At 41.7% G+C, this 12119-nt stretch overlaps 1 protein-coding gene across 1 annotated transcript; it reads left to right on the forward strand.

Moving 5' to 3' along the window:
- The first annotated feature begins 1057 nt into the window (after nucleotides 1-1057).
- On the forward strand, nucleotides 1058-2293 carry LOC103720931 (disease resistance protein RGA2-like). The gene has a single exon (XM_008810904.1). It carries the CDS (start codon nucleotides 1058-1060, stop codon nucleotides 2291-2293), a length of 1236 nt encoding a protein of 411 aa, XP_008809126.1.
- The last annotated feature ends 9826 nt before the right edge of the window (nucleotides 2294-12119 follow it).

Genomic DNA, 12119 nt, shown 5'->3' on the forward strand with positions numbered 1-12119 from the left:
GCTGGCACTGGAGAAGCGCTTCTCATTTGCTGCGGACCTTCGCATACTTACAGTACGGGCACCGCCGGCCGTCCTCCACCCCTCCCCTGATTCGCCGGTGGAGGAGGGCTTCTCCTCCCCTCCTTTGTCGCCGGTGGAGGAGTCGGCAAAGAGAGGAAAAGAAAGGGGGAGAAAGGGAGAACCAAAGAAGAAAAAGGGCCTCGCTGAGTCGCTGGAACATTATGGAGAAACCGAAAAGAAAGGAGAAGAAAATAAAAAGGAAGAGGAGGAGAAAATGGGTTAACGAGTTGGCTTCGGGTTAACCGGTTGAGTTCGAACCTGAACCAATCCAATTTAAAGAAATTAAATGGATTTGGGTTAGCTTGGATGGGTCTGATCTAAATCCAACTAGGTCCAATCAGATTGAGATTTAAATTGATTAAGCCAAATAAAATTTAATTGGGTTGGGTCCAAGGTTAATTGGGATCCAATTAAATTGTTAATTAGACTCAGCCCTCATTTGGGCTCGTGAGCTGCTCGGGCTCGGGCTCGGATTTAAACGTGCCTCATTTTGAGCTCGGGCTCGGGCTCGTTAGTCGCCCCGTTGACAACCCTATCTACCACAATCTCCTGTTGTTAGGTATGTTTATTTAAAAATTAAAAAAAAAAAAGAAGACTAAGTTGACGAAATGCCATCAATTAGGCATCCATTCTAATAAATATAAAACAATGACTTCTGCGCTTTGCCAAGTAGAGTCAAGCGATAGCCCCTCAAGTCAACTTGATTTAGTAGTCTCCCGCTGCCTGTCCTGATCACGAAGCTTCCTTTCCAATAGATCAAGTGCTCATTTAGGCCAAATGAGCTCATTAAGAAATCTTACAATGCCTTCTTAAAATCTCCCATCTCTTTAATGTATCTCTAGACTTCTGAAACAAGGCTCTATATATAGTCTTTGGAAGTTCTGCATCTTGTCAGATTTAGTACTCTTCTCTTTCTTACTTTCGTTTTTATATCGAGAAAACTCTAAGCTCTCTAAGCAGTCTTTCTTTCTGTGAGAACTTAAGACAGTATACCTCCATGACGGGCCTAGAACTAGTAGTTGCAGGATGGTTTGCAGTTAATGTCATCTCTAAGTTGGCCGACCAGGTTGTATCCCTCGTCAAGAAGCAAATCAAGTATCAGAAGGGTGTCAAGCGCAAGCTGAAAACTCTTGCAGAAGATCTTAAGAAGATTCAAGCTGCCATCTATTCAGCTTGCAGGCTGCAAATCACCAACCCTGCCTTGCAACACTGGATGTTGGAACTCATGGATGCGGCTAAAGCTGCCGAGAATGTGCTGAACAAGTTCAGTTGCAACGTCGCCGGAGAAAGAGAAGAGCCTGCTCGTCCTCGTGGATTTACCAAATCAACAGGTACAATTGTTAAACGTCTCTTTTTTCATGATCGGTACCTGGATGAATTGAACGATGTCTTGAACAGATTTGGAAAAGTTGCTGCTGAGATGGGTAATTTCCTCAAACTGGTTGAATTAGATCTAGTTGTAAGGAAGCATCGTGAAATGCTTGGGGGGCAACAGACAACCTCCATGCCGATCGAATCCAACGTAGTTGGCCGCGATAATGAGAGAAATGATATGGTGAATTTTTTGTTGGCGACAGGTAACAGTTACGTATGCGGTAACGATGTGAACTTTGCTGTTGTTTCCATAGTTGGCATTCATGGTGTTGGAAAAACTACTCTTGCTCGCTGTGTCTACAATGATAGAAATATACAGGGGCATTTTGATATCAAGGTATGGCTCTGTGTTTCTGATGAATTTAATGTGAAAAGACTCATGATCGAGATCATAGAGTCTGCTTGTATCCAGAGACCTCATGATCTACATAGACTAATAAACTTGGATACCATTCAAGGAATTCTTAATCAAGTGCTTATGGAGAAGAAGTTTTTGGTCGTCTTTGATGGCATAAGGAGTGATCAGATAATTGCTGGGTGGGAAACCCTGTGGCCATCATTTAAGTTCGGGAAAAAGGGAAGCAGAATTATACTGACAACATGTGATCAAAACATAGGAGAGATGATGGAGATGAAAACAATAAACTTGAAGGGCATAGAAGGCCAGGACTATTGGAGATTGTTCGAACAATGGGCGTCTAGAGGTGTGAACCCGAGAGATCTTCCAATACTGAAATCGGTTGTCAAGCAAATAGCTCCCAAGTTGGGGGGATCTCCTTTGGCAGCGAAGATGGTGGGACTTAAGATAGCATCTATGCTAAGGGAACAGGGGCAGAAGATCATGCAAAGCAAATTATGACAAGAAATAGAAGGTCATATCATGCCAACTACGGATTTTCTGGGAATTACACCCTTTGAAAAGGAAGCTTTTTATTGCAGACCATGAATTGGAGTAGTTGTATGATCCATCATAAGTTCCGTAAAGTATCTTGTAAGAGTCTTTTCGGTATCATGGGGATCTATTTTTCTAATCATTTATGTCATTTTGAAGAAAGTGAAGTCAGTCTCATGTGTGTTATTGTTATTCCCAAGGCCAAAATTAATCTTGTGTGCTGCTTATGAGTTTGAATTTGTCTTCTTTTGCTTGTGATGGCTGTAATCTGTAATCCTACCTTTTTTGGTTAGTGGATTCTTTGTGCCTTTCTTTTTTATATTCTACCGAACATGGACGCCCATAACTTGGGCAAAACACGGAGCCAAAATTTCTGTAGTGATAATTTTAGCAGAACTTTGATAATAACAAGAAGAGAATAGAGATGGATAACAAAGAAAAATTTTTGAAGGGAGAAACTTTCTGAGTGCTTCCTCATTTACGAGGGTAAGAACCCTTAAACACACATCTTGTCAGCTATATTTGGCATATGCAATATGTTATACATGATATATATAATCAGCTGTAATGGAATTTATCACTGACTATTCATGGTATGTAATATCAGCCATGATCTTCGCGATGATCACCAAATCAAGAGATATCTTTCTATTCACATCCTCCCTACAATTGATGCTGAGAATCAACAAGCATCAAATTGCCAACTAAATAAGCATGACCAGCCTGTATTATAGATTTGGTGAAGAGATATACAATTTGATCATGAGACACATGAGAGAGAACAAATTTTTTTTTTTTTTTGGTGAAAAAGATGCTATCTTAAGTCAGTCCACCTGTGAGGCCCGGCCCCACACCAAGGGAGGGCCCGAAGGCCCTCTTCCCATTCAAAACAGGGCAGAGCCCTGTTCAACCACACGGAGGAGGAGGAGGAAGAGTCCGCCACCACGGACACCGTTGGAGCTTAGAATAAGCCTAGCCTCCGATTGAGTCTATCCACTGCGATTCTCCCGACAACCTCGGCTTGTCTCTTAGAAGTTTTTTTTTTCCTATAAATTCTTCTCTTCCTCTGCAAGACTGCAACTGATCCACCTTTGAGCTCCACCGAGCCTTCTCTTTCTGCTCCTCTCTCCTTCTCCTTCTCCGGTGGCCGGCATGCCACCCCGATAGAGCACCACTGCCCGAAGCCCCGTTTCTCCTTTATTTTGTTCGAGCGTTCTGTTTCCTCTATCTTAGCTTGCCGGACCAAGCCCTTCGGCCGAGATCCTCCACCACTGTCGACGCACCGGTAAGCTTTCCCCTGTTCCTTCGGTCAAGCCAACCGAAACCAGCCTCCTTCCCCTATTTCGGATCCAAAGCGAGGATGCTCTTCGTTTTCCCCTCCTCGTCGGCCGTCGCCTGCTGTCGACGGCTAATTGTCGACCACCCAGGCTCGGCTGCCACCGGACCTTCTTCTTCGGCCACTTCCTTCTCCTCCTTGTTTCCCTCTCTTCCTTCTGGACTTCTTCTTCTTCTTAGTTTTTATTTGTTCTTCTTTCCATTCTTAGTTTCTTTTATTTAATTATTAATCCCTATAAATATATGGATTATGCTGTTTTTTCCTAAAATTGCTAATTTTTCTCCCTCGCCTATGGATCAGATATTGTGATGGTTAACGCTACTATGATGCACAAAATCCAGATCCCTGACTGACCTGGGCTGAGATTTCTCTCGTCTCCATCTTTCTTCCTCTAGACAGGCTTAGGGACCCTAATGTAGGCTCTGCTTTTCTTGTTGCTCAGATCCAAGTTGATCTAGTTTGGAGTCTCTGAACCACCCTGGTATCCAGACAGTAGACCGGCCCATTACTTCATCCCCAACTAGATTTGGCCAATTTTGATCTTCACCTGACCTGTTGAATACTCCTTACTCGGACCGACCTAGGCAGTCGAGCACTGTCACCTAACCGACTTGATTTGGAGACATGAGACCCTTCTCTGGTAGTGTTTGATTTTGACTTCGTTTGACTTCTAGAATGATGATGAATTTTATGATTTATTAATTATATTAAAATAGGTGCACCTAACCTGTCTAACTGAAGTGAGATTTTTGAAGCGAGAAGAGGTAAATAATCTAATGCTTCAAAGTATCTTTTCCAAATTTTTGGTAAAATAATAATTAGTTTATTAATTTAATTATAGTATCTATTTTATACTTAGTTAAACAGGTGAGGCATGTTAATGTTATGATATGTTATGTTCTATGTTATAAAATTTGAAAAAAAAAATGTGACTCGGCAAATTATAAAAAATCTATTTTATAAGTATGCATTCTCATCAAGGCTATGATCTAATTTGGCCCCGTCAATGGGAATTATTCGTTGGCCCTGTCGACTTGTAATCTATGGAAACTGAATTCAACACCGCACCACTAAAATAGTAGTATTTAGGACACCATGCCACCGGTGGTTGATAATAGTGGTTTTTGGCACTTTGTGTATTGTGACCATGCCACTGGGTTACGTGGTCATAGCCTAATTTCTGACTTTTAATTTTTAATTTTTGATTTTTTATTTTTGTAAAAATAATAGTATACTTCAAAAAAAAGAAATTTGCATTATTCGAGAAATGATTTATTTTTTAGTCAATATTTTGTGCTTTTAACTGATTATTTGGTATGCTTTGACCAACTTTAGGATATTATGTTGCTTACCGGACCAGTATAGCTCATTATTATATTTTCTCTATTTTTCAAATCTGGATGCATAGTTGCTCGGGGCTTGGAGAGTGCATTAGTTCTTTTGAAGATACTTTCAGTCATTGAAATTTTAATCAGTCTAGTTAAAATATTTTGTTTGAGTTATGTTAGTAGTTAGCACATGTTGACTTATGTCACTTTGTAACTATTGTAAGAACCATTTTGTAATATCCGGGCCCAATCTGAGCCCAATATCCTTTTGGGCCCATGGTTGGCACCCTATTTGAGGGCTGCCACCTCATGTTAATTGAGGGGACAGAGGAGTAGCTGTCGGCACCAGGTGCCACTGAAGCAGTGCTGCTAAAGCAGTGACTACCGCTTAAGAAATCCCCAAACCCCCCTGTCTTCTCTCATCTTGATGTATTTGAGATAACAAAGAAAGAAAGAAACAAAGAGAGAAAGGAAGGGGAAGGAAGAAGACTCACCGCGTGTGTCGCCGGCGCCCTGGAAGCTAGGTAAGCCCCCTGCCTTCTCTCCTGATTTATTCAAAATAACAAAGAAAGAAACAAAGAGAGAAAGGAAGGGGAAGAAACAGGGCTCACCGCGTGCGGCCGCGAGCATCACCGGCGCCGCTAGCCCCGGTCGCGAGCACCGCGGCGTTGCAGCCCGGCCTTGAGCGCCACGACCATCGCGGGGAGCGGCCGTGGGCTCAGCCGCGGGCATCCCGCGACGCCGCTAGCTCTCCCGGCGCGTCTCTCCTACGCAGGAGAAGGGAGGGCCGCCGTAGGCGCCGCCGGCCTTGGCTAGCCCTCCCGAGAACTCTGTCGCCCTCATTCCTAGCTCGCCTTCCTCCCTTCACGGGAGAAGAAAGGGGGGAAGGAAAAGAGAGATCGAGAGAAGAGAAGAAAAGGAGGAGAAGAGAAGAAAAAAAGAAGAGCGAGAAGGAAAAGAGGGATCGGGAGAAGAGAAGAAAGGGAGGAGAAGAGAAGAAAGAATAGAAAAGAGAGAAGGAAAGGAAGGTTCGGGGAGAAACCGGGAAGAAAAGAAGAAAAAAAAGGAAAGAAAAGAAAAGAAAAGAAAAGAAAAAGAAAAAAAAAAAGAAGAAGAAAAGACCTTATCGGGTCGGATCTGGGTTCGGATCTGAAACCCGTTAAGCCCAATAAAACGAAATGGATTTAGCCAAATTTGACTAAACTCGAGCCCAATTAGACTGGGCTAAATCTGGACGAGCCTAAGCTTTAAATTGGGTCAGATCCAAACCCAATTAAGCTGGGTTAGTTCCAACATACCCAATTGAATATGAATCAGGCGCAATTTAAGCCCAATTCAACTAATTTGAGAACAAATTGGCCTCGGGCTGACGCTGACTCAAGCCCAATTCCTTAATTAAAAGCCCAATTGACCTATATGAACCCATCTGGTTTTAAACCGAGCCCAAAGGCTCCAAATTGGGTAAATTGAACTTGGGCTAGATCTTTGGATGGGATCCAGGCAAGTAAGTTCATAGTATGATGAACTGAGAAATTATATAATAAATGAATAAGGAATAATGTGATCCTTATGATATTGTTTTAGGTGATTGAGGATTTGTCACTCGGATTTAAGAAATTGGAAAGCAAATTAAAAGTAAGTAACTTGTTTTAATCTTATTATGGATCATGTATGTAAATAACATATCTTAATTTTATTGTAGATCATGTATCACAACGAGTATTATTCATGCAATTCGAAATTGTGTAAATTTGCACTAATCTTATTATTTTATAAATCATGAAAATACTTTGTTATTTATACTTTCAATTATAGGATCAAGCATATGCTAGTAAGCATGCATGATTTACCAAAGATAGCATGGTTCAGTTATATTATGCATTCCATAAAATATGGGGTTATAAATGCATTAAAGGATATTTGTAGCATGATCATGAGATTAATGATTTGAGGTGCCATTAATCAGTTTTCAAATGACTTATAAAGTATGATTTATGAAAGTGGGATTTACAAACTCTCAGATGCTATGCATGGGCCCCTGCTAGTGGGTATAATAACTTGGCCTGACACATTTGGCGGGTTGTGACACATTTGGGATAAGTTCTTGATATAATAAATTTTAGAAATTATTATTGCTTTGATATGATCGGTAGTCTTGCATGCTTATATGGTCCACTCTACAGGTATGCAACATCTATTACACTTTGGGTTCAGAGCGTAACATCACCTCTATATGTTTTGTCTATTCATGGTGCATAGGATTGGTAGCAATCTGAATAACACTTATATTATGGGCATAAAGAGGTGTTGTTTGTTGACACAATACACCGAATTCTATAAAAGGTCGATGAAGCCAAACAACTTCTGAGCCAACAAATGATATAGATTGATATTCAGCTTTAGTAAATGACTTAGCAACTCAATCTTGTTTCTTACATTTCCAAAAAATTGGTGATGTACCTAAGAAAACACACAAATTAATAGTAGAGCTCCTAGTATGGAGACAACCTGCATGATCCGTATCTGTAAAGGTTGTAAGAGCAAGAAAAGAATCTAAAGGAAAGAACAAACCATGCCCATCATGCCTTTAAGAGACTGAATGATACAATGAAATGTTGTAAGATGTAGTCATCGTGGGTTAGAAAAAATTGACTTACAATTTGAGCTGCAAAAAATATATCTGGCCAAGTTATGGTAAGATAGATCTGTATATAGTTGGATCTGAAATGGGCTATTTGTCATCCTTCTTCAACTTCAAATAAAGTTTCATGGGAGTGGCACAAATCTTGTGATATGTTAGATTAGCTAAGTTGATCAGATCTTCCGAATACTTTCATTAGCAAAGAACTAAACCATGTTCTAAATGAGTAACTTCTAGCCCCAAAAAATAAGTGAGAGATCCAAGATCTTTCATGTGAAAGGAGGATTGAAGAAAACTCTTTGGGGGCGTTTGGTATGGGGTGATCGTCCCAATATCAAGGATGATATGGATGGAGGTGATGAGATCACCGCGTTTGGTTGCACCACGGTGATCCTACATGGCGGTGATCCTAAATCACCTTCTGAGATAAATAACTATATATATTTGAATGTTTTACATATTATCAATTATGATGTATGAGTTAATGTATCACATTATTCCTAACTTCTAAGATTTCTCTTTCTTTTTTGTAGATTCCTGATACTTCAAACACTCATAGAGATGATGATGATGGAGCTGAATCCTGTCCCTGATACTTTGTAGATTTTTTTTTATGAAGTTTGATATGTATATGTTTCTTATATTTTTGAAAGTACATTATAATTTATGTACAGATATGGAGTTAAACTTTTTATGTAAATTTTATCAGATATGACAATATAAATAATTCGAATGATCTGAATGTTTGTGTCAATGTAAATGTAATATATGTTCATATTGTTATAATGTGTGTTTTATGATGCGCAATTGTATTTTTAATTTTTTTCAAAAAAATTACAAATCCCGATGCTTTTAAGCGTCGGTAAACATACATTGTGGAACGTCTACGCCAATGCTTTAAAGCGTCGGTAAACAAACGTTGTGGCACGCCTACGCTGACACTAATGAAAGCATCGGCAAAAATGGCATTTGCCGATGCTTTTAAGCGTCGGTAAACAAACGTTGTGGCACGCCTATGCCGACGCTTTATAAGTGTCAGCAAAAATGACATTTGCCGACGCTTTTAAGCGTCGGTGAAAAGTAAGAGCTTGGCATCCGTTTGGTATTTGCCGACACTTTAAAGCATCGGCAAATGCATTTTGCTGACGCTTTCGTTAGCGTCGGAAAATCCCTATTTTTGCCGATGCTTTTGCGTAGCGTCGGCAAAAACTTTTGCCACTTCGGTATCGCCGCCGCTTTTACGACTCTTCTGTTAGCGTCGCCGGAACTTTAGCCGACGCTTATAAGCATCGGTAAAGGTTATAAAAAGTGCCAGAAAAGATGAGTTTTTCTATAGTGACTCCTCAAATCACCATCCAACCCGGTGATAGGATACCTGTCCTTGAGGTCGGAAATCCAAGATCACCCCAGGGCAGTGATCCTGAACTGAAAATTAAAGACAAAAATATCCCTCAATTTAGCAAAAAATTGATATATCAATATACCATCCATATATTATGTCAATGTTATATATATATATAATATTATGTTGATATTATATATTATATTAATGATATATATTATATTATAATATATTACTAATCATATTATTATCATAGTATTATTGAAGGATAATTTTAAATTATAGTAGAAATATATTATTATATTTTATATTTATATAATGAAAATATTTAATATATTACTCTTATTTACCTTACTTTTCTAATCAAAATAATTATTAGTATTAAAAAATTATTATAAGTATAAATAAAAATATTAATTCTATAATGAAAAATAACATATTTTTATAAGATTAATAATTTATAGGAGTAATAAATATATTTTTATAGAAATATATTAATAATTAATATATTGATAAATATATTAATATTTTATTATAATATATTTTATATGATTAATAAATATATGATAAGGGCTACTAAAAGTAGAATATGTGACAAAATTATGGAGCTATTATAGAAATTAGCATATTGACTTACATTTTTGATATATGAGAATTAAAACATATAAAAAATTCATCTAAGATATATCAGGAGTATTTGTGGTATTATGTGGTTGGTGATCTTGGATCCCTGTACCATACCAAACAAGTTACTCATGGATACCTGGAGATTTTTAATCACTCGACCATGGCCTACCAAACACATTGATTTTAGATCACTGAGGATCAAATCACCTCAGCATTCGGATCATCGGGGATCTTAGATCACCGTGGTGATCTTGTTGGGATTACCAAATGCCCCCTTTAGCTCATCAATACCTTTGCGATCACTATCTCTTATAATCATGTCATCAACATAGAGTAAGAGAATAATAATTCTATTAGAGGTAGTACGAGTAAACAAGGAGTGATTATTGGCGCTTTATTGAAATCCGACTGAACTAATGGTAGAACAAAATTTCTCAAAGCACGCACAAGGAGCCTACTTTAGGCTATATAGTTATTTGAGAAGTTTACACATCAAGTTAGGATTAGAAAGAGAATACTCAAGAGGAGGGTCCATGTAGACAGTTTCTTTAAGATGCCTATAAAGAAAAGCATTCGTTACATCCATTTGATGTAGAGTCTATTTATTAGTGGAGGTTGCACCAAGTAGTGTATGAACAGTGGTTATTTTGGCTACCCGAGAAAATGTTTCTTCATTATCCATCTCATATATAAAGAGAATACCCAAAAGGAGGGTCCATGTAGACAGTTTCTTTAAGATGCCTGTTGGGGGAAAAAATAGACCACCCTACACGTACAATTAAAGCACCCAAATCTGACAACAAGCCTGAGCTCACCATGCAGGCCGAGCCCAGAAGGCTGCCGAGCTCATCCAGGCTGAGCTCATCCAGGCCGCCGAGCTCAGAAGACTAAGGCCAGAAGGCCGAGCACAGAAGCTGCCGAGCTCATCCAGGCTGAGCTCATCCAGGCTGCCGAGCTCATTCAGGCCGAGCTCATCCAGGCCGCCGAGCTCAGAAGGCCGAGCTCCGCAGGCCGAGACCAGAAGGCTGCCGAGCTCAAAAGGCCGAGCTCCGCAGGCCGAGACCAGAAGGCTGCCGAGCTCAGAAGGCTGCCGAGCTCAGAAGGCCGAGCACAGAAGGCCGAGCTGACCTCAGAAGGCCGACCTCGTCGTCTATATGCTGCGGCCATGCCCTGCAGCAGCCTTACCGCACCATGCTTTACTTGCCGGCCACGCCACGACATATCAATCAGGGACCATACCCTGCTACGACTGTCAACGCCTCACCATTCCCAAGAATGTACTGCACTGCGCGCCACAAGCAAGCTCTGGCTACACGCCATCTCCTCCCATGATGGGAACGGGCCATCCACGGCAACTCATTACTTCACACGCCCACGTCCAATCGTGACGGTAACCCATTAATTCGCCCAGTCACATCACAGGTAACCCTGCCACTCTCCCTATAAAAGGGGAGCTTCTCCCTCTAAAAAGGGGGCTGGAGGCTTCTTCCTCCCAAGGGAGGCTTCGGACTGGAAAGACAGTCCCTCTCTCTTCTCCAAAATTAAGCCCCCCTCTGACTTAGGCATCGGAGGGCCGGCGCCGGAAAGCCCGGCCACCGGCTTTTTGCAGGCCCCCCACGGAGGACGCCGCTCGCCGACGGATCGCCGCCCCGCCGTGAGAACTCACCGCCGCTCCCTCTCCTCGACCGAAGATTGCCCCCGGGTCCAATTTCCAGCAACAGTTGGCGCTAGAGGAAGGGCCCGAGTTGCGGCCATGAAACTAAGGAGCAGAGGAGTCTTTAATGCCTCTTGGCATCATGCTCCAAGTTCCGAACGCTCAGTCCAGAATTTACCACCAAGATCTCCGGTAGATCAAGTTCTACAAGTCCAACTCGAGCACTTCGACGCGCTAGTGCAGCAAGTCCAAGCGCTAGCCATTGCAGCCCAAAGCCTGCAACAAGTGGAGGCCCCTCCTGTGCCGCCTCCACAGGTTCATATTAAGCAGAGGAAGAAACTCTCTCCCGAGCCATCTCGAATCAGGCATGGCTCCCGCTGCAACGACGTATGTGGGGGCAACTAGTGAGAAGTAGTAGCCCAAGTCTCACGTCAACGAGTTGGAGGAAAAGAGAAATAAAAGCTGAGGTCTGGAGAAGGAGTTATGGAGCTTTAAAATGGGATTGTGAGCCTCTGTGGCGAAGGGTACAACCCCATTAAATCCCATTATCCTTCCAAGTCTTCTGTCTTCCGGCAGCAAGAAACCAGCATGTACTCCCTCCTCATGGGTGTAAGTTCTTACGACGGCGCTCGTGACGTTGCTCTCCTTCAGAGCGTCGCCATGACCGAAGCCCCGGCCGTGCACAGACGGCTGCCGAGCTCAGAAGGCCGAGCTCATCCAGGCCGAGCTCAGAAGGCCGAGCTCGTCATCCACATGCTGCAGCCACGACCTGCAGCAGTCTCATCCAGGCCGAGCTCATGCAGGCCGAGCCGAGCTCAGAAGGCCGAGCTCATCCAGGCCGAGCTCAGAAGGCCGAGCTCGTCAT

This window comes from Phoenix dactylifera, unplaced genomic scaffold, assembly GCF_009389715.1.
Source record: "Phoenix dactylifera cultivar Barhee BC4 unplaced genomic scaffold, palm_55x_up_171113_PBpolish2nd_filt_p 000213F, whole genome shotgun sequence".
Taxonomy (NCBI): domain Eukaryota; kingdom Viridiplantae; phylum Streptophyta; class Magnoliopsida; order Arecales; family Arecaceae; genus Phoenix; species Phoenix dactylifera.

Excerpts from the sequence above, each read along its gene's own strand:
- LOC103720931 (XM_008810904.1), top strand. The coding sequence starts at position 1,058 with ATGACGGGCCTAGAACTAGTAGTTGCAGGATGGTTTGCAGTTAATGTC.